Source organism: Nicotiana tomentosiformis, chromosome 7 (assembly GCF_000390325.3).
Source record: "Nicotiana tomentosiformis chromosome 7, ASM39032v3, whole genome shotgun sequence".
Lineage (NCBI taxonomy): Eukaryota > Viridiplantae > Streptophyta > Magnoliopsida > Solanales > Solanaceae > Nicotiana > Nicotiana tomentosiformis.
In genome coordinates, this window is record NC_090818.1 from 40,226,028 (window position 1) to 40,252,191 (window position 26,164).

Below are 26,164 nucleotides of genomic sequence, written 5' to 3' on the forward strand. Positions count from 1 at the left end.
TTGAGAACACGTGTGTATTTATTCTTTGTACAGATTAGTCGCAGTGTAGTTGGTACAGCTGTACATAACTGTACACATGTACACAGTATAAATAGGCGTAGATATTTTTTGTACTAAGCAACTTTTACATTTTATATCTTGTACACTTTTAGCTCTGTTCATTTCTAATGAAAGAGAAGGTTCCAGGCCTATGTCCTTCTTCATCCTCCATTAGAGCTCATTCGAGGTGAGCTTTTCCTCTTCATTTTTTCTATTATTCTGTCACATGGCATATGTTAGAATTAATGCCTAAGATTTAATTGATTAAAACAATGCCCTAACCATGGTTTAAATATTTAATAACTTGTCCGTAAATATACTAAAATAAATTTGTTGGAATCAAAGTTAAAAACAATCACTGTATATTTGCTCTTTCATAGAGTCCAAGTGAAAAAACAATCATTATAACGTATCTACAATTCATTCCATTTACTTTTGAATATGAACTAATTATACATCTAATATTATATTTTAACTCATTTCCTACTCCGACAAGAAAAATTCCCTATTAGAATTATTACATCGTCTACAAAGAGGTTTTTACCTTTGATTCCAACAACAAAAAAACTACACTGAACAACTTCTTCAAGTAGTGAGGAAATTCTAGATGATGTAATTTGACGTTTTTTTTTATTTGGACTCCACACAAAAATAAAAATAGCATCACTGTAATTGTAATAAAGAAAATTACAGTGAATTGTGTATGGAATATGCAAAATTTGTTTTGGCGCGAAGAGGGAGAAAAGAGATTAAATAAATGGGAGAAATAATCGGGTAAACTGATAAAGAAGCAAATAGATACTGTTTAGGAAAAGAAAAAGTAGGAAGAGAGAGAAAAGTTTTTAATATATTTATGGACAAGTTATTAATTACTTAAACCATGGTTAGGGTCTTGCTTTAGTCAATTAAATCTTTAGTCATTAATTCTGACCTATACCATGTGTATTACTCATTTGCTTATATCTAACATATTTATATATAACTTTATAAAGAAATGCATCGTAACTATTTTATTTAGAAATTACTACTTTTGTTTTTCTTAATTCATACAACATATCAATGAAACCATTACCAATTATCTAAGTGATTACCACGCCAAATTGGGAGGTTGAAGTGGTTAACACACCACAGGAAAATAATACAAATTCATTTGAGCACAACGTATTGTATAGAGAAAGAAAAGATTGGAGCAGTATTCTTAATTCTTTCAATCGATTCCAATTTCCAAACATAAAAATAGAAAAGTACATGTACCAATACATTGCAAGACTATTTAGTTGATTATGCAATGCTGGGGAACCTCCACAAATAAAGCTTATTAAGACCTACTCCTGTGCCACAGAACCAAGAAGCAGTGATGCAACAATGCTGTTACCACCCACTACTTAGAAAACAGAATAACATTGATTTCAAATCCATTCAGAGCATTCTATCAGAGCATATTCTTTAATTTGAGTTGAGTTCCTACACATATGGAACTGGAATTCTCTGTGTTTCTGGGCCAGCTTCCATATCTTCCCAGAGTACATCCGAGAGTGCCATCGTCAATTCTCCAACTTCCCCTGTCACAATAAACAATGTTATTCTTCTCACAGATGCTTGCAAATTACAAATCATCCATACGCAGCTAACTTTACTATCAATGGGTGGACATAAACTAGAATGGTAAGCCAACGTTTTCTGGTTTCCATATAGTATATTGCATATTAAGCGTGCTCATCATACCAACTATTGTTATAAAGGAAGTGAGAAGAAAAGTAGTTGAGTGGACTTACCATTTCCAATAGGTTTCTCATCCCACATGATGATAGGTAATAAAGGAAGTGTGCTTCCAACATACATCATTTCAGCAGCCTTTTTGGCATCTTCGATCGTGATGTCAGTAGTTTTGACACTTCTCAAACGTCCCTGCTCGACCAACTTGGGTGCAAGTTGAAGAAGCCTCATAGCAGTACACCCACTTAAGATCTTATCAAAGCTAGGCAAGATAAGCTCCTTCTCAGCTGTTATGAAAGCAACATTCACATTTGGACCTTCGGCGATATAACCTTCTTCGTCAACCCAAATAGAAGCAAATGCTCCCTTATCCTCGGCTTCCATTTTGGAGAGGACATTAGGCAAGTAGTTCACATTTTTCATAGTGGCAAAAAGAGGTGATTTCATGGGGATTGCAGACGTTATCACTTTTACCCCTTCTTTGCATTGTGAGAAATCCTCATCGATCACGACAGCATAGAATGCAGATGTTGGGCAACCAGCTGGGGAGAGTAAGAAGTCCCCAGGCCCTGCGCTCAACCAATATCTCAGAGTGCCTTTCCTCATCTTTGATGCTGCAGCAAGTTGAATTAGAATGCTTTTAAGTTCTGAAAATGTAAATGGAGACGCGACTCTGGCTTTCGATGCTGATCTAAGGAAGCGGTTAAGATGGACATCCAATTCATACAGATATCTGCACTAGAAAACCAAAGAGAGGCTGAAGTAACCACACAATTGTAATGCTTAGTAACTTGGCTCACGGACTCTAACATAAAGTTAGAATTAGGAATTGTGGGGGGGGAGGAGGGGGGGAATAGACTGAAAAGGAAAGTGCATTGTATATCAGAATTATAGGAATTGAAGCGCACTATTCCCAGAGTCTAACATAACTTGATGCTTTCAAAGATCAATTGACAAATTATAACATCATTGTTTAAGGAACTAGACTAGACTCATACCCGTCCAAAATAATAGCGGTGTCAAAGACACCATGTCCTCGATGAACCATGTGATCATCCATTGGAATAACCATCATTGCTGGATCAAGAATGATTCCGCCAAATATGCTAGAATACATTGCTGGATAAGGTTGCTGCTTCACTGAATTCCATTTCTCGTGCAACTTTTCAAGTAACTGTTTCAATAAAAACATCTAACTATAGTCACGACACACTAAAAATGTGGATGACTATCAATGGATATAGTCGAAATATTGCAAACATACAGGGGAACTTCTTTGATTCATTTTCTTTTGCTTTAGATCATTAACTTTATCATATACTGGAGCACTGCTTATGGCTTAAACACAATCTTGTTTTGGAGGATAAAGCAATTATACTTGCTCTTATTTTGCCATAAGAACTAGCCCCTCAAGGAGGCTCCCCCCACACTATAGTCTATACTTACTCTTGAACTGCATCGAAAGGAGCAAAATAATCTCCCATACCCTCAAGTTGAAAAAAGGGCAGCCTGATGCACGAAGCACCCCCTTCACACATTCACAGGTCCAGGGAAGGGCCGCACCTCATCGGGTGTAATGTAGGTAACCTACACTAATGCCCTCAAGTCATATGTTATATCATAAAACTATTATCTATCAACTCTTTCTACATTTATTATTATTATTATTATTATTATTATTATTATTACTATTATTATGATTATTTATACATCCTGTTAGCTCCAATTTTCCAATATATACGGGTGCAGAACAAATAATTGCTCTTTGGAAACTACGATATTGTCATTAACAAGCTAATAAGGCAAACACAACAGTATCTAGTCAAGCTAAAGATAAAGAGAGATTTCACAATTTTCACCTCTTCAGAGGATGAGAACACATGAACTTTGAAATCTTCCACATTCTTAGTCGCTGTTGCTATAGCTGCTGCTCGGGAAAAACCATATCACAAACACCAAAGAGCAAGTTATGTTTGACAATCATCAAAACTAGTTGGAGCAAATCCAATGAGAACAAAAAAAAGTTAGAAGAGAGAGAGAGAGAGAAAGAGTACCTGAAGTCTGATCATAAGAAGAGTTGGAGGCAGCCATAGCGCAAAAGATTGAAACTTGACAAAGAAATAGGAGATGGGTGTTGAAAGTGAGGTGAAGGGAATGAGGAGGAGCAGAGTTTTATAGTACTAGTCGAAAACAGATGACATATGAGACGAAAGCAGTCCCTTGGGTTCCATCATACGACTGTAAAGAGTAGAAAAGAATCAATTTTTTGACTTATCGTTTGGAGTTGGTACTAGGAGCCCATTTAGACATTTGAAAATTTTTCATTTTTTAGCGAAAATTTTTTCAGAAATCAATGTTCTGCCATAAATTTTCAAGATGGATTTTGAATTTTAGAAAATTTGAAAACCTCGCAAAAATTCAAAAACAACCCAAAACTTATATTATGTCCAAACGCCCACTAGATTATTTTGGAGTTTGGACAGTGGTTTGATGCTTAACGACAGAGCTGCCGTCCAACTACTATTTCTTCAAGAAAATTTGCTCTTGTGTGATTCAAAATGGTCATTTTTCTATTTCAATCGGATGTATGGGCTTTTCGTTTCAGAGCACATATGAAATGACCTTCCAATCGATGTTGCGAAAAGTTTATGTAAAAGGAAACAGTGCTATCTTTCGCATGTTATACAATGTTTTTTTTCCTCTCTATCTAAAACAAAATGACATTATTTATCGTTACAGAATTTTGATTTTTTCAAATTCTTTTTAAAATATTTTAACTTCATAAGTTGTGATTTTATTGTACTTTTAAATAGCCCTTCAGTAAGTTAATTTATTTTAAAAGTACGCATTAACTTTTTCGGAATAGAAAAAAGTAATCATTTAGAAAGTTAAATAGCTTTTCTTTAATTAAAGTTTCTTAAACAGTACTCCCTCCCTGTCCAAATAAGTGACTATTTTACCTTTTTATTTTGGTCTCAAATAAGTATCTATTTACATATTCAAACAACAACAACAACAACAACAACAAACTCAGTGTAACCTCACAAGTGGGATCTGGGGAGGGTAGTATGTACGCAGACCTTACCTCCTACCTTCAAGAAGGCAGAGAGACTATTTCCGAAAGACCCCCGGCTTAGGAAAAATAAAAGGAAGGGCAACAACAATTACACCACTATAAAATCGAATCAAAAATACAAAGATACAAAACTAAATTGAGTATTGTAATCGGAAGGCCGAAACGAAAGCAACGACAAGTAATCACATAAATCAAAGAATACGAAAGTACATAAATAACGTTAACTCATGTACTAAAGCTACTGTTACAAACAAGGACAATGCTAGACGACATATTCTAACTCTTTACCTTTATTCTCAATGTCCACACCTTCCTATCCATGGTCATGTCATCGGTGAGCTGGAGCAACGCCATATCTTGCCTAATCAGCTCTCCCTAATACTTCTTCGGCTACCTCTACCTCTACCTCTCATCAAGCCCTCCAGGGCCAACCTCTCACACCTCCTCACTGGTGCATCTACGTCTCTCCTCTTCACATGTCCGAACTATCTAATTCTTGTCTCTCACATCTTGTCCTCCATAGGGGTCACACCTACCTTATTTCGAATAACTTCATTTCTAATTCTATCCAGTCTGGTATCCCCGCACATCCATCTCAACATCTTCATTTCAGTCACCTTCATCTTTTAGACATGGGAGTTCTTGATTGGCTAACACTTAGCCACATATAACATAATCGATCTGACCACCGCTCTATAAAACTTGCCTTTAAGTTTAGGTAGCATATTCTTATCACACAAAACATCTGAGGCGAGCATCCATTTCATCCATCCCGCCCCAATACGATGTGTAACATCCTCGTCGATCTCTCGATTCCCTTATATAACTGACCCAAGGTATTTAAAACCCTCTCTCCTAGGGATGACTTGAGAATCAAGCCTCACTCCTTCGTCCTCACCCTGAGTCGTCCCACTGAACTTGCACTCTAAGTACTCTGTCTTGGTCCTGCTCAACTTGAAACCTTTAGACTCCAAGGTCTGCCTCCAAATTTCTAACCTCCCATTAACATCGCATCACATCTCGTCAATCAGAACAATATCATCTACAAATAACATGCAACACGGCACCTCTCCTTGTATATTGCGCGTCAACGCATCGATCGCCAAGACAAATAAAAATGGATTGAGGCTGACTCCTAATGCAACCCCATCATAACTGGAATTTGTTCTGAGTCCCCTCCTACGGTCCTCACTCGAGTCTTAGCTCCATCATACATGTCTTTAATAACCTAATGTAAGCAACATGAACACCTCTAGCCTCCAAACATCTCCACATAACCTCCCTTGGCACTTTATCGTAAGCCTTCTCTAGGTCGATGAACACCATATGTAAATCCCTCTTCCTCTCCCTATATTGTTCCATCAACCTCCTAACAAGATGAATAGCTTCCGTAGTCGAACGTCCTAGCATAAATCCGAACTGATTTTCAAAAATATCCACAATCTTCCTCAATCTCAGCTCCACCATCCTCTCCCAGACATTCATAGTATGGCTTAGTAACTTGATGCCTCGGTAGTTATTGCAACTTTGGATATCTCCCTTATTCTTATGCAGCGGGACCATCGTACTCCATCTCCATTCTTCGGACATCTCTGTCGTCCTTATTCAAGAAGGAATTAATTCCTTCCTTATTCAAGAAGGAATTAATTTTATCTTTTCAAAATTTGCCCTTATTTACATATTCCAATGTGTCAAGGTAACAATTAATTAAGGTTAATTTAGCGAATACATCTTTTTTTCTCTAAGAGTTAGTATTTCCTTAATGATGTGCCAAAGGTAAAATGGTTACTTATTGTGGATCGGAGGGAGTAAAGCATATTTGTCCAAGCTTCCAAAAATCTATTTATTTTTAAAAATATTTTTTCCAGAAGTATTTTTCAACAAAAATAAAGTACTTTTTGTGTTTGGTAATTCAGTTTGAAAATTTTTAACAATATTTGGAGCAATAATTTGTGTTTGGCCAAAGTTTCAAAAGTATTTTTGGTAAAAAGAAAAACTACTTTTCCCTATAGCTTCTTTCCAAAAGCAAGAAAAAATATTTATGTTACTGCTAAAAAGCATTTCTCTGTCTTGGTTAAATACTTTATATTTTCAAAAAAGCACTTATTGACAAAAAAAAGTATATTCGGCCTCCCAAAAGCTTGGCCAAACACGCTCTTAGCTTATGAAAATAACTTATGCTACTACTTAAAAGCATTTTTTTTCTAAAAGTTAGCCAAACACCAAAATTCTCTAAAATAAGCAATTTTTGAAAAAAAAAATGTACTTTAGCTTCCTAGAAGCTTGGTAAACATGCTCAAAGTAGTCCCTTAAGGATGCTCTGAACAGTTTTTATCCTTTAAGTTTGCTAAAACTTAATAATTTTGGTCTTTATAAAATCAACGAACTATGTCTATTAGATTTGACGAGAATCGTAAAAAAAAAAAAAAAAAAAAAAAAGAAGGAGAGAGGGGGGGGGGGGGGGGGATGGGATCAAATAGGGAGCTTACATTTAAAGGTGCATTTTTTGTTGTTTATGCTATATACATAATTGAGGGACAATGGAGAGGTGATGTGGCGCTATTCACAGCTAGGATTTGGCTTTTTCTTTTTTCTTAATTTTCCAGCGTTTTCATTCAAATTTTTCCAATTTAGGTGTCCTAAAAAAATTTTAAAAGTCACGTCTTTAGACATAAAAGAATAAAAACTGAATAGACATATTTTTAGACTTTAATTCCCTTATTTGGCCTTCCATGCTTCCTCTTCTTTCTACCAACAACGGTTAACCTCAAAACCAAATATGGCATCTGATTCAACGTTTCTTGCTTTTTTGGTTCTTCTTCGTGATCTTATAATGCCTTTTAGTTTATTTCTGATTTGTAAAATATTAGGATAGATTACTTAAAGTGTTTGTACAACATCTTCACTAAATTGCTACCATAGTACTAATTATCTTTGTCTTCAATTATCAATTTACTTCTCCATTTTATCATATAAAGTTTGTATATTCTTTTTCTTTTTTCCTGTTAAATGAGTGTTGATTTGCAATATTATCACCTCTATCCCTAAAGTATTAAAGAGTGTCAATCCCTCAATAAGAGAAGAAAAAGTGTGACGTTGACAAATAGATAATGCGATTGGTATTTTGGTATAACTTAATTGCTATTGTTATTTAGAGAAGAAAAAGTGTGACGGTGACAAATAGATGAATGAAAGATGTGATAGGTACTTCGGTATAGTTGAATTTTTTTTCCTGTTAGATATATCAAACTTATATATGTATACAAGTAAATGTCATCCAGATGAATGAATCACTCTATGTGAACACAAGTAATGTATATTTCAGAACAGATAATACCAGGTTTACTCTCTATGCTATTTTTACGGACAAACGTTGTGTTGTCTTTAACAGATCCGGTCACAAATTAATTTTTTAACAGACATATTAATTGGTTGAATAATGTGTTATCATTTCCTGCACTATTTTACTGTTAGTATATTCAACATTCATATTATATCTAAGGCCAAAAATAGTTAATGAAAAGGATAAACTTCCACTCTTTTTCTTTTGCTGTTGACTTTCCAATTTTTCTGCCTGCATATGCAGGTTGATGTTGTTGTTGTTGTTAGGATAATGAAGACCAGAAAAACTCAGTATGACACTGAGAAGTATTAGTTGCATACTGATTGCTCTAGATTCAGATATAGGGTTAACTGATAGTTGTTGGAAACCTGAGCACAATAGAGGATAACTGATAGGTATGGAAAGTTGATCACAATTTTTAACTAAGTCTTAATCAATATAAAGAGCAAATGTATATATTAATATAATTCTGGGCTTCTTTTCTTAACAAGAAAAAAAACTAATTGGCACTCCTCTGGTGTTGGTCTCTATTTACAGTGATTTCTCTAATAGGGCTCATCTCTCTATGCACATTTTCAAGAATTTCATTCTCACTTCATGCTATTCTACTCCACAAGTAAATTTAACTCCATATTCCATGAATTGAATATAATAGTATACTTTGTAGTACAAGTAGTATAATTAAATCTTAAGAGCACTTCAATATTTACTTAAGTTCTCATTTTGTTTTGTGTAATAGAATGTTCTGACTTTTCATTGCTGAAATGTTTTCTCTTTACAATGGATTTGATGTTTTGTGTAAGCAAGGAATAAATAATTAATATGGAGTAGGAGGTGGCTACAATCATTTTGCTAAAAGGTTCTATTTGTTATAAAATATAACTCAAAGTAATAATATGAAATAAGGAAAAACAAGTTAAGATATATATAGAGAAAGAGAGAAAAAATTCTTATTTTTTCTTCAATTGTGTGTATTTTCCTATCTATTACAAGGCCTTTATATAAGCATGAAAAGTGAAGAAAATATGTCATTGAATATGTCATTAAGCATTTGAGATGAAGATCATGGAGGAAGAGCAGACATCCACCATAATTTGATATTTCTTATAATACTCCCCCTTGGATGTCCATAGATAATATGTCTCGTTAAAACCTTATTAGGAAAAAAAATCCTAGTGAAGGAAAAAGAGTACACATGTTTAGGAATACACTTTTTGGTTGCCTCATTAAAAACCTTACAAGAAAAACCCAGTGGGACAAAACCTTGTAAGGTAAAAAGAGTACACCGCGTATTAACTCCCCCTGATGAGAGCATCAATTCACATCCTTGAGCCTTCGCATCCCAATCTTGTACACTAGTTTCTTGAAGGTTGACGTTGGTAGAGATTTGGTGAACAAATCAACCATATTATCACTTGAACGGATCTGTTGCACACTGATATCACCATTCTTTTGAAGATCATGTGTGAAAAATAACTTTGGTGAAATGTGTTTTGTTCTATCTCATTTTATGAATCCTCCCTTCAATTGAGCTATGCATGCTGCATTGTCTTCATACAAAATTGCGGGTAGTTTATCACACTTCAAACCACATTTGTCTCGAATTAGGTGTATTACAGACCTCAACCATACACATTCTCGACTTGCTTCATGAATAGCAATTATCTCAGCGTGATTAGATGAAGTAGCCACGATTGATTGCTTAGTCGATCGCCAAGATATTGCAGTGCCTCCACATGTAAATATATAACCTGTTTGAGATCGAGCCTTGTGTGGGTCAGATAAATACCCAGCATCGGCATAACCAACAAGATCGGGACTGCAATCATTGCCATAAAATAAGCTCATATCGGTAGTCCCTTTTAGATACCGCAATATGTGTTTGATTTCATTCCAATATCTCCTTGTAGGAGCAGAGCTATATCTTGCTAAGACATTAACTGAAAAAATTATGTCAGGCCTTGTAGTGTTAGCAAGATACATTAGTGCACCAATTGCACTAAGATATGGTATTTCAGGACCAAGAAGCTCTTCATTCTTTTCTTGAGGTCAGAACGGGTCCTTATTCATATCAAATGATCGAACAACCATCGGAGTACTCAATGGATGTGATGTAAAACCGTTTCAATACCTTTTCTATGTAGTCAGATTGATAAACAAAAATCTCATTTGTCAAATATTCAATTTGCAAACCGAGACATAATTTTGTCTTTCCGAGATCTTTCATATCGAATTCCTTCTTTAAATAATCAATTGCCTTTTGGAGTTCTGTAGGAGTTCCAATAAGGTTTATGTCATCAACATATACGGCAAGTACAACAAACTCCGATGTTGTTTTCTTTATAAAAACACATGGACAAATGGCATCATTTATATAACCTTCCTTTAATAAATATTCACTAAGGCGGTTATACCGCATTCTTCCTGATTGCTTTAGACCATACAAAGATCTTTGCAATTTGATTGAAAACATCTCCCTGGACTTTGAATTATGTGCGTCAGGCATTTTAAATTCATCAGAAATTTTCATGTATATCTCATTATCAAGTGAGCCATAAAGGTAGTCTGTAACCACATCCATTAAATGCATGCCAAGCTTTTCATGGACAGCAAGACTAATAAAATAACGGAACGTTATAGCATCCATAACAGGAGAATACGTCTCTTCATAATCGACACCAGGCCTTTGTGAAAATCCTTGTGTAACAAGGCATGCCTTATATCTTTGTACCTCATTTTTTTCATTCATTTTACGTACAAAGACCCATTTATAGCCAACAGGTTTAACACCATTAGGTGTTTGGACTACAGACCCAAAAACTTCACGTTTCGTAAGTGAATCCAACTCATATTGGATTGCTTCTTGCCATTTTGGCCAATCACGTCTTTGTCGACATTCTCATTGAGGTTCAAGATCCTCATTATCTTGCATAATGCTAGATGCAACATTATATGCAAATACATAATCCACAACTATATTCAATCGATTCAAATCTGTCTCAATATCGATTGGGTTTATTGATAGTTCCTTATTTTCTTGAGTCTCGGGCTCATTGATTTTCTCATGAATTTCAAGATTGGTTAAATCATGGGTTTCTTTATGAGTCTCATTCGTAGTGTCATCTTGATCATTTATTTTTTTTTTTCCTAGGATTTCAATCCTTAGAACCTAATGGTCTACCATGCTTTAGGCGTGCTTTTGACTCATTAGCTATGACACTAAAAGATTGTCCAACAGGGACATCAATACGGATTGGAACATTCTCTGCAAGGATATGTGATTTCGTTATCCTTTTCAGATCCGTAAATGCATCTGGCATTTGATTTACTATTTTCTGCAAATGGATAATTTTTTGCACCTTTTTTCACAAATAGAGGCATGTGGATCAAGATGAGATAATGATGGATTTTTTCACGAAATTTTCCGTTTGATTTCACCAATTTCTCTCCCTAATTTTGGGGAAAATGCCCAATCGAATCGACAATCTGCAAATCGAGCAGTGAACAAATCTTCCGTTAATATTTCGAGGTAGCGAATAATAGAGGGCGATTCAAACCCAACATATATTCCTAACCTTCTTTGGGGACTCATCTTGGTGCGATATGGCGGTGCTACAGGCACATATACAACAAATCTAAAATTTTTTAGATAGGATATATTAGGTTCATGACCCAAAACTAATTGCAACGGGGAATATTTATGATAATTTGTCGGTCTGAGATGAATTAGCATTGATGCATGCAAAATGGCATGACCCCAAACAGAAGTGGGTAATTTCATTTTCATGAGTAACAGTCTTGATATCAATTACAGACGTTTAATCAAAGACTCTGCAAGGCCATTTTGAGTGTGACCATGAGCTATAGGATGTTCCACTTTTATCCCAATTGATAAGCAATAATCATTAAATGCTTGGGATGAAAATTCAGCAGCATTATCAAGTCGAATAGACTTAATTGGATTATCGGAAAACTGTGCCCGTAATCGAATTATTTGTGCCATTAATTTTGCAAATGCCAGGGTGCGAGATGACAATAGGCACACATGAGACCATCTAGAAGATGCATCTATTAAGACCATAAAATATCTAAACGACCCACTAGGTGGGTGAATAGGTCCACAAATATCACCTTGTATACGTTCCAAAAACGCAGGGGACTTAATCCCAACCTTTGTTGGTGATGGTCTAATAATCAACTTGCCTTGATAACAAGAAGTGCAAGAAAACTCATTATTTAAAAAAAAATTAAATTCTTTAATGCCCATTGAGTTCTTTATAACTCGTCTCATCATAATTGATCCAGGATGTCTCAATCGATCATGCCAAAGTACAAAAGTATTGGAATTAGAAACCTTTTAGTTTACGATAGAATGTGCCTCAATTGCACTAATTCTTGTCCAATACAGGCCACAAGATAAAGATGAGAACTTCTCAATAACCCTTTTCTGACTAGAGACATTCTTGGTAACGATGAGATATTCGAGATTATTCTCATCTATTGTCTTAATATGAAATCTATTTCGACGGATATCTTTAAAACTCAACAAGTTCCTCTTGGACTTGGAGGATAACATTGCATTCTCTATGATAAGTATTGTTCCCTTAGGCAGAGTTATATTAGCTCTTCCAGAGCCTTCAATTAGATTACTACTATCAGAAATTGTAGTAACATCTGCCTTACACATACTTAAATGAGAGAAATATTTCTTCTCTTTGAATATTGTATGTGTTGTACATGAATCAATTAAGCAAATATTTTTACAATTGAACTTTGATCCAAGTTTGTTTTGAAAGATATCCATATTTGCTTCCCGTGGTTTGACATATAAAAGAAGTATATGAATAAATATTAGTATTTTTAGAGAAAAAGGAAAAGAAATAAAGTTAAACCAATAATTCAATAGTGACCTTTTAATACATTTTCTAGCAAATTTTAATTATTATACAAATAATTATGCAGCAAAAAATAATACAATTATAAGTACATGAAAAATAAATTAAGGGTGAAGTAACAAAAGTTGTTCCAGGGTACTTGTAAACCTCTTCTTAAAGAGAATTAAAGTAACGTAAAGGAAAATCAAAAGGAATTAAAAGATCAGTGAGACTAGGACACTAATTACTTAGATATTACTCCTTGTTTGTGAAATTTAGGAAATACATATATTTTTAAAAACTACATAAGAATTATTATTAAGTGCAATAAAAATTACAAGATGTTTATTCATTAGATACTACGAATAGGAAAACATAAAAATTAAAATACTCAATCATATTTAACAATAGATCCATCACCGATCAAGTGGTTTATTTTTCTATCAGAGTGCTCAAAAAAATCTGCCACATCCAAGTGGGTGATGTCAAATTCATTATCATAGACAAAATTAGCTTCAGGAGCTTTATCCTTTAGAGATGCTTGATAAAGTTCAATCAAATATTTTGGTATGCGACAAATATTTGCCCAATGCCGCAACGATAACATTCAGTTTCTGAACCATTTACCCTTGGCCCTTTCCACTTTTGGTGGTTATTTTTCTTTGGGGGTGATTAACACCAGAAAAATTTCTTCCTTGGCCACGGCCACGGCCACGATCACGAACAGGGCCACGACTTTTTTCACGCTTATAATAATGGGAATACACCTCATTCACTTCAGGCAATGGTGTAGACCTAGTGAGTCGATTTTCGTGATTTCTCGTGAGCAAGTCATTGTTTCGTTCAGCCACAAGGAGAAGAGAAATCAACTCAGAATACTTCTTGAAACCTTTCTCTCGGTACTGCTGTTGCAAGACTATATTGGAGGCATGAAATGTTGTGAATGTTTTTTCAAGCATATCATAATCAGTGATAGTATCTCCACAGAGTTTCAATTTAGAAGCAATTTTGAACATCGCAGAATTATATTCAGAAACAGACTTAAAGTCTTGGAGCCTCAGATGAGCCCAATCATATCGTGCTTGTGGAAGAGTGACCAACTTTAAGTTGTCATATCTTTCCTTTAAGTCATTCCACAAAACAAGTGGATCTTTGACTGTGAGATATTCTATCTTCAACCCTTCATCAAGGTGATGGCGCAAGAAAATCAAGGCCTTAGCACAGTCTTGGGTAGATGCTTTATTTCTATCTTTAATGGCGTCTCCAAGACCCATTGCATCTAAATGGTTTTCAGCATCCAACACCCATGTCATATAGTTCTTGCCCGAAATTTCAAGGGCAACAAACTTTCTTTTCATAATATCACTTATAATTAAAAGAGGAGAAAAGTTATACCTTAGTCTTCTCAAAGAGATTCTTGAGACGGTAGAGTCCGGTGTTGATAATGTATTATAAAATATAACTCAAAGTAACAATATGGAACAAGAAAAAACAAGCTAAGAGATATATAGAGAAAGAGAAAAGAGATTCTTATTTCTTCTTCAATTGTGTGTATTTTTCTATCTATTACAAGGCCTTTATATAGGCATGAAAAGTGAAGAAAATATGTCATTGAATATGTCATTGAATATGTCATTAAGCATTTGAGATGAAGATCATGGAGGAAGAGTAGACATCCACCATAATTTAATATTTCTTATAACACTGTTCTGTTTTTTAATTATTTTGTATTTATGCTCCATATATTCTAATCTTCAATTGAGGATTTAATGTGATTTCTGTTTCCATTATTTTGAGTCATAGGATACAAGAAGTTTGAAATCAACATAAAATGAAAATAGAAACTTCAAAGCCTTTTCTCAGCTGACCTCCTCTTCTCTGCTTTCTCTTTCTGTGCATGTATTTCAGTTCACAAGCATATCCGAATATGAGTCATGATCTATTCAGTAGATTTGGGATGTTTAGAAACATATATACATTACTCATGTATAATTATTAATGACTCTTTGATGACAGTTCTAATGGTTGCATGAATATATTGATTGAAATTGAAAAGAAAGAGATCAATTTGTATCTATCAAGAGTGAAGGAAAGATTGAGCTATCGATGTCGCGATTGAGCTTTGCTGCTTCCACAGGACTTACCAAGACGACAATAAAGTATTGTTCACAATGATTTTTTTTCATAAAATGTTACAAGTTCTTAAAGGTTATATGTCCAATTCTTCATGCCCATTGTATTTGAGAAGTTTCAAGAGTTTCACGGAAATAAATATTATTTACAATAACTATAGTACTATTATTTGTGAATAATATTTAAGTAGGAACATGAGGCAATAGGATATATATAAAAATAGTTTTTCAATAAAATGTGTGTCAACTTCTCTTCCAACTGAGAAGATTGCGTTTCAGCACAACTTCTATTCTTGGCATTAAAAAAGGAGATTGCTATCGAGCACATTATCATTATAAACCTACAGACAATGTGATGCTTTTTCTTAGATTTATTTGTTTTATGTTTTCACATGTAATAACTTTTTTTTTTTTAGTTTTTGTTATTATAAAAACATAATGTCTTCCATTAAATTTATAAAAATAAAATTGTGAATTTAGTGATATCTCACCCCGCATGAAGCGCGGATGAATTAACTAGTTTTTGGTATATTTCTAAAGTCGTGTTTAGCTCTTTAGGTGTAAATTTCTTCTATTTTTGGTACATTTTTTTTGTATCTATTGCAGTTTTTTATATTGTATTTTTTAGGGTTTGATAGAACTTAATTAGAGTTTAAGATTAATTTTTTTAATCATAAATTCTGTTAAATCTAATAGACATAAATTTGATAACTTTTTTTTATTGAGACCAAAACTTACTTCAGGGATCAAAGTATTCAAAGGGACTACCTAATAGACATAGTCGAATTTATTGAATTCTGTCACTTTTGCAAGATGAATGGAGCAGTAATTACAGATACTTTTGAAAAAAGGTCCCCACGCCTTGTTCGAAATCCTCACCACCAACACCGATACTTTCCTCAGATTTTCATCTACGCGTCATGTGACACGCAGCAGAGTTAATCATAAGGCAAAAATATCTTTGCGCCATTCAACTTTTCTCCTCTGTGTTCTACTCATTGCTCTTCGTCTTCGAGCTTTCTTTTACAGCGCTATAAAGCTTATTCCAGTCCAGTGCTGACGCTTTTTGTGGCTCATGCCTGTCAAATTTTTTGCTTTCCTTCTGTTCCATTCCTTCTTGCTTGCTGCTGCACTTTTGGGGCAAAGTGGGGCACTTTACTGGGGAATTCTCAATTCTTGAAAATTTACTACACTGATGCTTAAGCATAAAACCTGCTCCTGAATAGAGTCTGAACGACCCTGCAAGTTTTATTGGTGGGAAAGCTGAGTTCTTGCAGCCAATTTACCAACTCATCTACCGGGCCATGTTTTCACCTGTGTTTTGCTTGCCAACAACAATTCTTCAAATTCACCCATCTTACTCTTCAAATAACACAAGCCGCCTCAAAACCCACAAGTGTAAAAGCTATACTGACAACAACAAACTCTCTTGTTTCTCAGCTCAGTATGATATTTCTGCAAATACAGAACGCCCACTGGGCTGCTCTCGAGACATCGAAATAGTTACTCAATTGGAAGTGTCTTATGATGAAACTTCTTCTAGTTCTGATGTTTCAGTGAATAATTTTGTAGCTGACTCCAGTTTTCTTGGCCGTTTGCTTCAATCTAGTTCTAGTGTAAAAGAAGTTAAAATACTGCACGCTATACTTTTGAAGTGCATGATAAGTAGTACTATATTCATTGAAAATAATTTGATTAGCGTGTTGGTGAAATTTGGGAGATTGAATGATGCTCGTAAAGTGTTCGACCATATGCCTGATAGAAATGTGGTTTCTTGGACAGCTATGCTTAATGGGTATATAAGATTTGGGTTAGATGATGAAGCTATGGATTTGTTTGGTGAATTTGTACGACGTGGTTTGCAGTGGAATTCCAAGACCTATGTGTGCGTGTTAAGCATGGCTGGGAGGAACTGTGATTTTGAGCTGGGTAAGCAAGTGCATGCTGGTATTATAAAGGGTGGATATAGTAATTTGATTGTGGATAGTTCTATTGTGTCCTTTTACGCTCAATGTGGGGATTTAGAAGGCGCTTTCCGCGTATTTGACGTGATAAAAAGGCCTGATGTAGTTTGTTGGACAACTATGATTACTGCTTGTTCACAACATGGGAGAGGAAAGGAAGCTTTACTCATGTTTTTGCAGTTGTTCTCTGATGGGTTTGATGCTAATGAATTTACTGTCTGCAGTATTCTGAATGCGTGTGGGGAGGAGAGGGAATTAAACTTCGCGAAGCAACTACATGCGGCGATTATTAAGAATAGGTTTAGAATGGATGTCTTCATAGGCACTTCATTGGTAGATATGTATGCGAAGTGCAGCGAGATAGATGATGCTAGGACAGTGTTTGATGGGATGGGGGAAAGGAACACAGTGACGTGGACGTCCATTATTGCAGGATATGCTCGTAATGGTCATGCGGAAGAGGCCATAAGACTCTTCCGGATAATGAAAAGGCGAAAGATTTTTGCTAATAACTTGACTATGGTAAGCATCCTTCGAGCATGTGGCCTACTTAGAGCGTTACCAACTGGAAAGGAAGTGCACGCACAAATTATCAAGAGTGATCTCCAAGATAATATTTATTTAGGAAGTGCTTTAGTGTGGCTTTATTGCAAATGCAGTGAAAATTCAGTAGCACATAAGGTCCTTCAAGACATGCCTATTAGAGATGTAGTTTCGTGGACTGCTATGATTTCCGGTTGTGCTCATGTAGGCCATGAGTATGAGGCTCTTGAATACCTGAAGGAGATGCTAGGTGAAGGTGTTTCCCCCAATCCATTTACTTACTCATCGGCCCTGAAAGCATGTGCAAAGCTGGAAGATATTGAGAGAGGGAAGCTTATCCATTCCTCAATAAACAAGACACCTGCTCTGTCCAATGTGTTTGTGGGCAGTGCATTGATCAATATGTATGCAAAATGTGGACATATTCCTGAGGCAATTCAAATATTTGATAACATGCCTGAAAGGAACTTAGTTTCTTGGAAGGCAATGATTGTTGCTTATGCTAAAAACGGATTCTGTGGAGAGGCATTGAAGCTCATGTATCGCATGCAAGCAGAGGGTATTGAGGTGGATGATTATACCCTTGCGACTGTCCTCACAGCGCGTGGAGAATTTAAGGAAAATATCAAGTCCAAATCGAAGTATTTCTTGAGCCCAAAATAGTTCTATAGTTTAGACAGAAATGAGGTCGGTCTTAGAAGTTTCAGCAAATCTTCAAATGAATGTTCATGGTTCATTCATGTAGCAATGACACCTGAAAAACACCAAATGCTGCTTCATATTTTGGAGCCAATTACTGAAGTCTGGTTGGTAGCTACTTGTCCATGGCTATCTTCAGGACCTTCAATGAACAAGTCTAGTAGTCCCTGGCTAGCCGGTCTTGCTGAAAAAAAAATGAGGTGAAGTTTACTGGAAACTGCTGAGACTGTGCCTTCAGAGGTCCGTAATATCCCAAATTGTATCTTCTAACCTCAGTGATACTCTGTATTATAGTCGTCGTTAGGTGCCTGCAGCCATGTATTATTATATTAAGATCATGTATATCATTATGCGATCAGAATGTTTGTAGGACTTGCACTTTTGCTCGGTGAAAAGAAAATATTTTAATGTTAAAAACATATTGTTTTAATAGTATTTCATCCAGAGGATTGTCTTCAAGTGTTTAGTGAGAACTACTCATTGATGATTACTTGAAGCAAAAAAGATGAATTATTTTAGATCGAAGCAAGTAAGAGCTAAAGCCCAGCTCCTACACACTAGTGGATTATGAACTCAAAATTGACACTATTTACATTGTATGTGGCACTCAATATGTATAATATAAAAGAGGTAGTGTATTGGAAATTATATTGACAGTTCAAATGTAATCGCCATGCAACTATGCTCTGAATTCTGCAATTGCCATAGTCAATGTTGCATATACTAACAAGTTAATACAATTAGTTCTTAACTGGAAGGAGTTGAACAAATTCCTCCTCAGCCAGCTTGAAAGTCGAAACCTCTCTACTGTCACTTAGAAGTGAAGTGACAGATTCTCTCTGCAACTGTGTTGCAGATGTTAGAGAAATTCAGTTGAAAAAAAAGAAGCATAAATATACTCACCGCTACAGTCATTGATCCTTCAGTTTAATGTGGGCAACTAATGCAGGGAATCTCCATCAGCTTTTCACACAAATATCTGAAATCCACGTTAACATGTTAATGGTCCTCATTAATGAAAAACTTCTTCAGTTTGCTCAATATACGAGGGACAGCTGCCTACACATTCTCCCACAGATTAACTAGTCGTCTAACCAACTTACCAAAATGTGAAACTGCTCTAACTAATCAAGATTAGGAGAAAAGTTGTATAATTGCTTTGATATTAAAACATTTTTTCTGGAGCTAATATAGCACCACAACAAGCGAGAAAAATTTGAATGTTGCAGTAGGAAAGGAAAATCAAATAAACCATAAACAATGAGACATTGGGGATGATTTGGAATATTTGTATTTTGATATCTTTATTATGTCACTATGCCTCGTTAGAAATTGATAACAAACTGGAAAGAAGTTGGACTAACTTTTTTTCCTGATGCCTGGTCGTGTCTGGATTAGGTTAGGCCCAAGTTCTACAACAAGACCATTGATAGTAGAGGAGTCTTCCTTACCCAATCTCTCTATTTTCTTTTTCAACTATTACAATAATAACAACTATATCTCACTAAAACTATTTGCGATTGTCTATATAAATCCTCTATAATCATTCTACTCAAATTGAGTACTACTCAATAAATTTTTATAACATAAAAGTTTAGGAATTCTTCAAATCTCACACCTGTGTCTAGTACACTAACATACATAACAACATCTATAATAACGTCTTAGTTCCAAACAAGTTGTGGTCGGCAATATGTATCCTCGTTCCTTTCATTTAGTTCTACTCATGATCATTCCTTTCATTTGGCATATATGTGTGTGTATGAACAGGAACAACAAAACCATGCTGATTAGAAAAAGGCAGAGAACCTTTTCAATTGAGATCGTGTGAAAAGCAATTACCCCGGATGAGGTTAAGAAAACGACTTGTACTAAAGAAAAGTTTAGAGTTTTGATCACTTAAGATTATAACTGTACACAATACGCAAAGCTAATTACTCCTTGGGTTTTCAAGCTGGATACTGAGCTTTTGGTAACCTAAGTTAATGGTATTGAATACAACAACAAACCCCGTAAACTTCCACAAATGAAGTTTGGGTGTACGCTAACCTATCTTTACCTTACGAAGGTGGAGAGCCTGTTCCGATTGAAACTCTTCTTTATTATTTAACTTGTTATGCACAATAAAAGTTTATTTATTCTCACCATTTATTTCGACTTCCACATGTGGAGCCCTAAAATGGCATATTTTAACAACGAAATGCTCTTAATGAACTTTTAAAATTTATCTTCTAAAAAAGAAATAGGTCTTTTTATAATTGAAGATATTTAATCTATAGCTAATAAAATGATACCAGTCAATAATCAATTAGGAAAAAACAAAACACTAAGGATTGTTTGGTTGAGCAACAAGTTATACAGGGATAATAATACAGGAATTAGCAATGCAAAAATTAGTTATGGAGGAATAGTAATACATGACTTATTTTTATCGGACGTCTACTTCTTTATACTAAAAAGTGGATATAAAGAGTACTGATAATGGTTTTGAGGAAAAACCAAAGAGTAATTTTGTCTTTTAATTTTAATATGAGCAAATCCATATTTTAATATAACATATACCATTTTATAGTATGTTTGGCCAAACTTCTAAATTCAACGTACTTTGAAAAGTATTTTTTTAAGTAGTACTTTTTAGAAAAGTACTTTCGGTGAGAATTAGTTTGTGTTTGACAAGTAATTTGAAAAGTATTTTTGAGCATCAATTATTGTTTGTCTAAACTTTTTAAAAAGTATTTCTAAGTGTATTTTTCTCAAAAGTGTTTTTCAAAAAAAATTTTTGGAAAGAACCTACTCTTTCTGCTTCTCAAAAAATGTTTCTGCTTCTACTAAAAAGCTCTTTTTTACTTCTAAAATATTGTCCATACACATTAACTTTCGGAAAAAAAATACTTTTGGTCAAAAAATAAACACTTCGACCGAAAAGAAGCTTGGCCAACTTATACGATGATTAGCTATGCAGCTTTCACTATACAAACCAATTGATGTTTGGCTAAAAATTCATGTATTTGCCTCGATCTCATTAACTTTAGTGTGAATATTTGTGACTCGAGCTTAATAATGGTATTTATTTGTAAGGAGTAAATTGAAAGTGATTTGAAAAGTTTGCATGCAAATTGAAGTAAAAACGGAAGAATTTGGAGGAAGTATGACTTTGATGCCCAGGTTTGCGCAAGGCGCCAACCAAAACGTCGTTGATAGCATGCCAAAAAGTTCGCTGCCCAGTTTCGCGCCATGCGCAAACCGTGGCGCCCAAGGGTGAATTTCACCCTAATTTGGCTGGGACTTGACAATTTCAACCCTACACGACTCCAGCATATATAAAAGGGGCTCTAAACTTATTTTTAGGGGAGGGGCGTTTTTTAGAGGAACTTTTGATGAAGGAGAGCACAAAGCCGCCGTGGAGGCCGAGTTTCATCTTTTCTTCCACCAAACTTAGTATTTTTTATGTTTCTTTGTATGATTTATTGTTTGGCTACCATATTTATGTGGAGCTAAACTTCACGTTCTAATTTGATTGCTTGATTACCAATTGAATACTATCTCTGAATCTAGAGGTGAACTCGAAAGTGGGAACTCTAAATTACACATAGGATTGAGGTAGAGGTTCTTGAACTTGGGCATCGGGGAATGGATTGACGGTTAGGATAGACATATCCTAATTGCCTTGCTTGGTTATTATACGGGAATTATAAAGGCATTCTCGTTGATTCTAACTCTATAAACATATAGATGTTAGGTAAATAAGAGATCGACTATAGGTGTTAGCTTGAATACGCAAGTAAGTGATCGATAGATTATTATGAGCAATATTAACTCTGTGAATCAATAAATCAGAAAAATTAATTAGTCAATTCAAGCGAACAATACGATAGGAATGTCAGATAGCTCATAACCCTAGATCGTTTTCATCACATTGATAACGTAAAAATCTGCTCTTTTTTTGTTCAAAGTTCACTATTTGTGTTTTCTTTAGGCAGAATGGTCTAAATGGCACCTATACTTGTGCCACTTTGTCATGTCGGTCTCAAAACTTAACAATTTGCCAATTGAACACTTACACTCCTTCAAACCGAGTATAATAAATGCTTATGACAGGAGGCTGCCAGTGCGTGTAATACAATCTCCTACACGTATGATGCCACGTCAAGAAAATTAAATCACGTAGGCTCCAAGTCATTTATTATGGCCACATAGGAAAATAATACGGGAAATAATTATTAACCTCCCCCCTCCCTCCCTCCTAAACCCAAAATTTCCCCTCATTTTACACTTACCCGCTTAGGTAGGGATTAGAAAGTATCGAATCACCTCTTCTCCGTCATCGTTGCCGGAACTTTCATCATCGCAGTTGTTATCGAAGTTTGTGGGGAAAGTTTATTCATCTGGTCTTCATCTTTTTGTCTTTATTGATCTTCATTTCCCTCAATATATGGGGCCTTTGCTCTGTTTAGGATTTTTAGGGGATTGATGGGTTAGATCGTAATTACTGTTTAATTTTCCTCAATATATGGGGCTTTTGCTCTGTTTCGTTACATTTTGAAGTGAAAACCCTTTTTAATGTAGTGTCATGCATGTAATGGAATATTTAGTTATTCCTTTTATTTTTTGGATTTTTTTTTGTCAAATCATAATTTCATCTTAGATTTATGGCTTTTTTTGTGAAGTTTGTTGGGTCTCGTTCTTGTTAGTGGTCCACCAGAGTATTTCTGAATATTATAGGGTATTATGGGGACGAAAAAGGAATCTTGAAAGCTTTTTTACTTAAAAATCTCTCTTTATTGTTGGTTTGTTTATGGAGTTATGTAAAGGGGCAACTTTTGATAACAAATAGTCTTTGATAACATAATTTTTTTTTGTTACTTTGCAGGTATGAGAATGTAACGACATGGCCGGTCGTTTTGAGAATTTAAGTCTCGTTCGGCGGCATAAGGCCCTAAGAAACATCGTATTATATGTATTGACTTGCGTGCATGGTTGACTTCAATTACCGGATGATTCGGAGTGATTTGGGATACTTAGTCCCTAAAACGGAAGCTTAAGTCTTAGGATTTTGACCGTAGTTGGAACTGTATGAAGACGACTCCGGAATGGAGTTCCGACGGTTTTGTTAGCTCCGTTGGGTGATTTTGGACTTAGAAGCGTATCCGGACGGTGAATTTGAGGTCTGTAGATGATTTAGGATTGAAATGGCAAAAGTCAAATTTTTGAAAATTTTGACCGGAAGTGGACTTTTTTATATCGAGGTCGGAGTGCAATTCCGAGAGTTGGAACAGCTCCATTACATTATTTGGGACTTGCCTGTAAAATTTGATGTCATTCCGGGTTGATTTAATAGGTTTCGGCACGAGTTTTAGAAGTTAGAAGATTTGAAAGTTCATAAGTTCGATTCTTGGTGCGATTCGTAGTTTCGACGTTATTTGATGTGATTTGAGGCCTCGAGCGCGTCCATTTAGGTTATGTAACTTGTTGGTATATTTAGACAGGGTCCCGGGGGGCCTCGGGTGAGTTTCGAATGGGCTACAGGCCATTTTCTTCTATATTTGGACTGCTGATTTCTGCCATCTGGTTTCCTTAATCGCGTTCGCGTAGTGTAATTTGTGGAGAATGAATTATTGTTCTTCGCGTTCGCGTGATTTCATTCACGATTGCGAAGGTTTTCTTTTCCCCTCCTTCGCGTTCGCACCCGTCTCTTTGCGTTCGCGTAGCTCAGCTCCTAGGCCATCAATTTCCTTATTTGCGATCGCATATCTTGTTCGCGATCGCATAGCACTAATTCCGGGCAGTAATTATTTCTTCTCCATGTTCGCGAGGTTATCTTCGTGTTCGCGAAGAACTTCTTGGCAGCCTCATTTTTTTCTTCGCGAACGCGATCCTTCCTTCGCGTTCGCGATGCATAATTATTTGGGCAGAATATAAGATAGGGTTAGGCCATTTTTATCATATCTTGACTTGTGGAGCTCGGTTTTGAGCATTCTTTGTGGGTTTTTCAAGAAAATCGATTGAGTAAGTATTCTTCACCTAGAATTTATTATATTTCATGATTTTATATTTATTTTTATCATTTAATTTGTATTTTGAGATGAGAAAAATGGGAATTTTTGAAGAAAACTTTCCAAATGAAAAATCATGATTTGAGGGACGAATTAGTATCGAAATTTGATAATTTTAGTATGGTTGAACTCGTATTGGAATGGGTGTTCGGATTTTGTAAAATTTGTCGAGTTCCGAGGTGTGGGCCCAAGGGTCGACTTTTGGGTCAATTTTTAGATTCTGATAAAACATGAAGTTTTATGATCCGGAATAGTTTCTTATGAGTTTTATTTGTATTTTAAAGTTATTTTGATTAGATTTGAGCCGTCCGAAGGTCATTTCACTCGAGAAGTTCATTTTAGAGTATCGGTTTGTCTTGTTTGAGGCAAGTATCTTGCCTAACTTCGTGTGGGGGAGCTACCCCTTAGGATTTGAGTCTTCTATGTTGATTGTAGTCCGTGTACGCGAGTTGATGAGTACATGCTCGGACTTATTTATTGAAATTGGCCTTTAGGGGTTCATAGGTCCTTGCATTCATTGAATATGTAGTTGTACTTATTATGATTACGTTCCTTAATTACTAGTTTCATCTTTACCTGCTTAATTAGAATCGATTGCTTCATGATCCATTCTTACTCTTTACTTGATTCATATGTTCCTTAATTGAAATTGTTATCTCCTTCATTACCATGTTATCTTTTCCCTAACTACGTATCATTATTTTAAGTTGTAGTTGTCCCTTTTTGTAAATGTTCACCCTTAATTGAGGTTATGGTAATTTTTCTCGCTGCCTACATTTATTTGAATTGGTTGTATCTCTTCTGTAATTGTCCAAACTTAAAAGAAGCTCAGATATCCTATGCCTTAGTGGACTTGCCCTTATTCGGAATTATTTGACTCGTGTTAGTTTCTTATTGTTGAACCGTACATTGTGGGATCATTGTAACATATTGTCTCTTTCCCTGCTGAGTTGTTCTTATTATGCCTAGTATTCTTTATTATGGTTATTCCTTGTGAACTAGTTCTACCGTTTCTTGTGATCGAAGGTTCTTGAGTTGATTTACTTACCGTACTTTGTATTATTGTCATTGTTGTTGTAGTACTTGTTGTGGTGATGCACGTGATTTTTGCTGTGCGGTTGTTGTTATTGTGATGCACGAGGTTTCTGCCGTGCGGTTGTTGATATGGGGTTGCACGAGGTTTCTGTCGTGTTGTTGTTACTATTGATATTTGCACATGCGGTGTGATAAGGCGAGATATATATATATATATATATATATATATATATATATATATATATATATATGTGTGGGTTGCGCATGTGGCGAGACAAGGTGGGAACATTATTATGCACATGTGGCGAGACAAGGGGGGCATTTATTTTACTATTGCACACGTGGCGAGACAAGGTGAGGTGTGTCAAGGATTGATTTGTGATGACTTGTGATGGCGTGGGGACATTCTTGTTGTTGATACTTGTGTAGTGGTGCACTTACCTGTGTGAGTTTTATCTTGTGGAAAGTTGTGTAAAAATATTCTACGTGTTGTCCATTTCTTTTTCTGTACTTACTAGCTAGCATGAACTATGTTAGGACACTTGCACAAGCATACACGTAGTTGAGCACTCTTATCGGTTAAGAAGTTTTCTTGATATTGCTGAGTATAGATGTACACCCTTGCTTATTTTCCTACTATGTGAGAATGGCTCTATTTGGCACGCGAGTCGTCAGTGCGGTTATGAGGTG

The 26,164-nt window shown here is 35.4% G+C and overlaps 2 protein-coding genes across 3 annotated transcripts; one reads left to right on the forward strand and one right to left on the reverse strand.

Moving 5' to 3' along the window:
* Window positions 1–1,170: 1,170 nt before the first annotated feature.
* On the reverse strand, window positions 1,171–4,315 carry LOC104093283 (D-amino-acid transaminase, chloroplastic-like). 2 transcript variants are annotated; one of them, XM_009599011.4, is made up of 5 exons: window positions 3,810–4,315; window positions 3,615–3,682; window positions 2,754–2,929; window positions 1,815–2,488; window positions 1,171–1,601 (listed from the first exon to the last, which is right to left on the reverse strand). In XM_009599011.4, the coding sequence occupies exons 1-5, from the start codon at window positions 3,844–3,846 to the stop codon at window positions 1,504–1,506; spliced, it is 1,053 nt and encodes a 350-aa protein (XP_009597306.1). In that variant the 5' UTR covers window positions 3,847–4,315; the 3' UTR covers window positions 1,171–1,503. The 2 variants fall into 2 exon arrangements, with proteins under 2 accessions (XP_009597306.1, XP_009597307.1); XM_009599012.4 differs by having other exon boundaries at window positions 1,359–1,601; window positions 3,615–3,679; window positions 3,810–3,955.
* Window positions 4,316–16,005: 11,690 nt separating this feature from the next.
* LOC104107827 (pentatricopeptide repeat-containing protein At4g18520, chloroplastic) lies at window positions 16,006–18,805 on the forward strand. Its single transcript, XM_009616735.4, has one exon. It carries the CDS (start codon window positions 16,485–16,487, stop codon window positions 18,348–18,350), a length of 1,866 nt encoding a protein of 621 aa, XP_009615030.1. The 5' UTR covers window positions 16,006–16,484; the 3' UTR covers window positions 18,351–18,805.
* The last annotated feature ends 7,359 nt before the right edge of the window (window positions 18,806–26,164 follow it).

Excerpts from the sequence above, each read along its gene's own strand:
- LOC104093283 (XM_009599011.4), bottom strand. The coding sequence starts at position 3,846 with ATGGCTGCCTCCAACTCTTCTTATGATCAGACTTCAG. Across the intron at positions 2,930-3,614 it reads TGTTCTCATCCTCTGAAGAG|TTACTTGAAAAGTTGCACGA; the intron begins GTGAAAATTGTG and ends TTATTGAAACAG. Across the intron at positions 2,489-2,753 it reads ACCGCTATTATTTTGGACGG|ATATCTGTATGAATTGGATG; the intron begins GTATGAGTCTAG and ends TTTCTAGTGCAG.
- LOC104107827 (XM_009616735.4), top strand. The coding sequence starts at position 16,485 with ATGTTTTCACCTGTGTTTTGCTTGCCAACAACAATTCTTCAAATTCAC.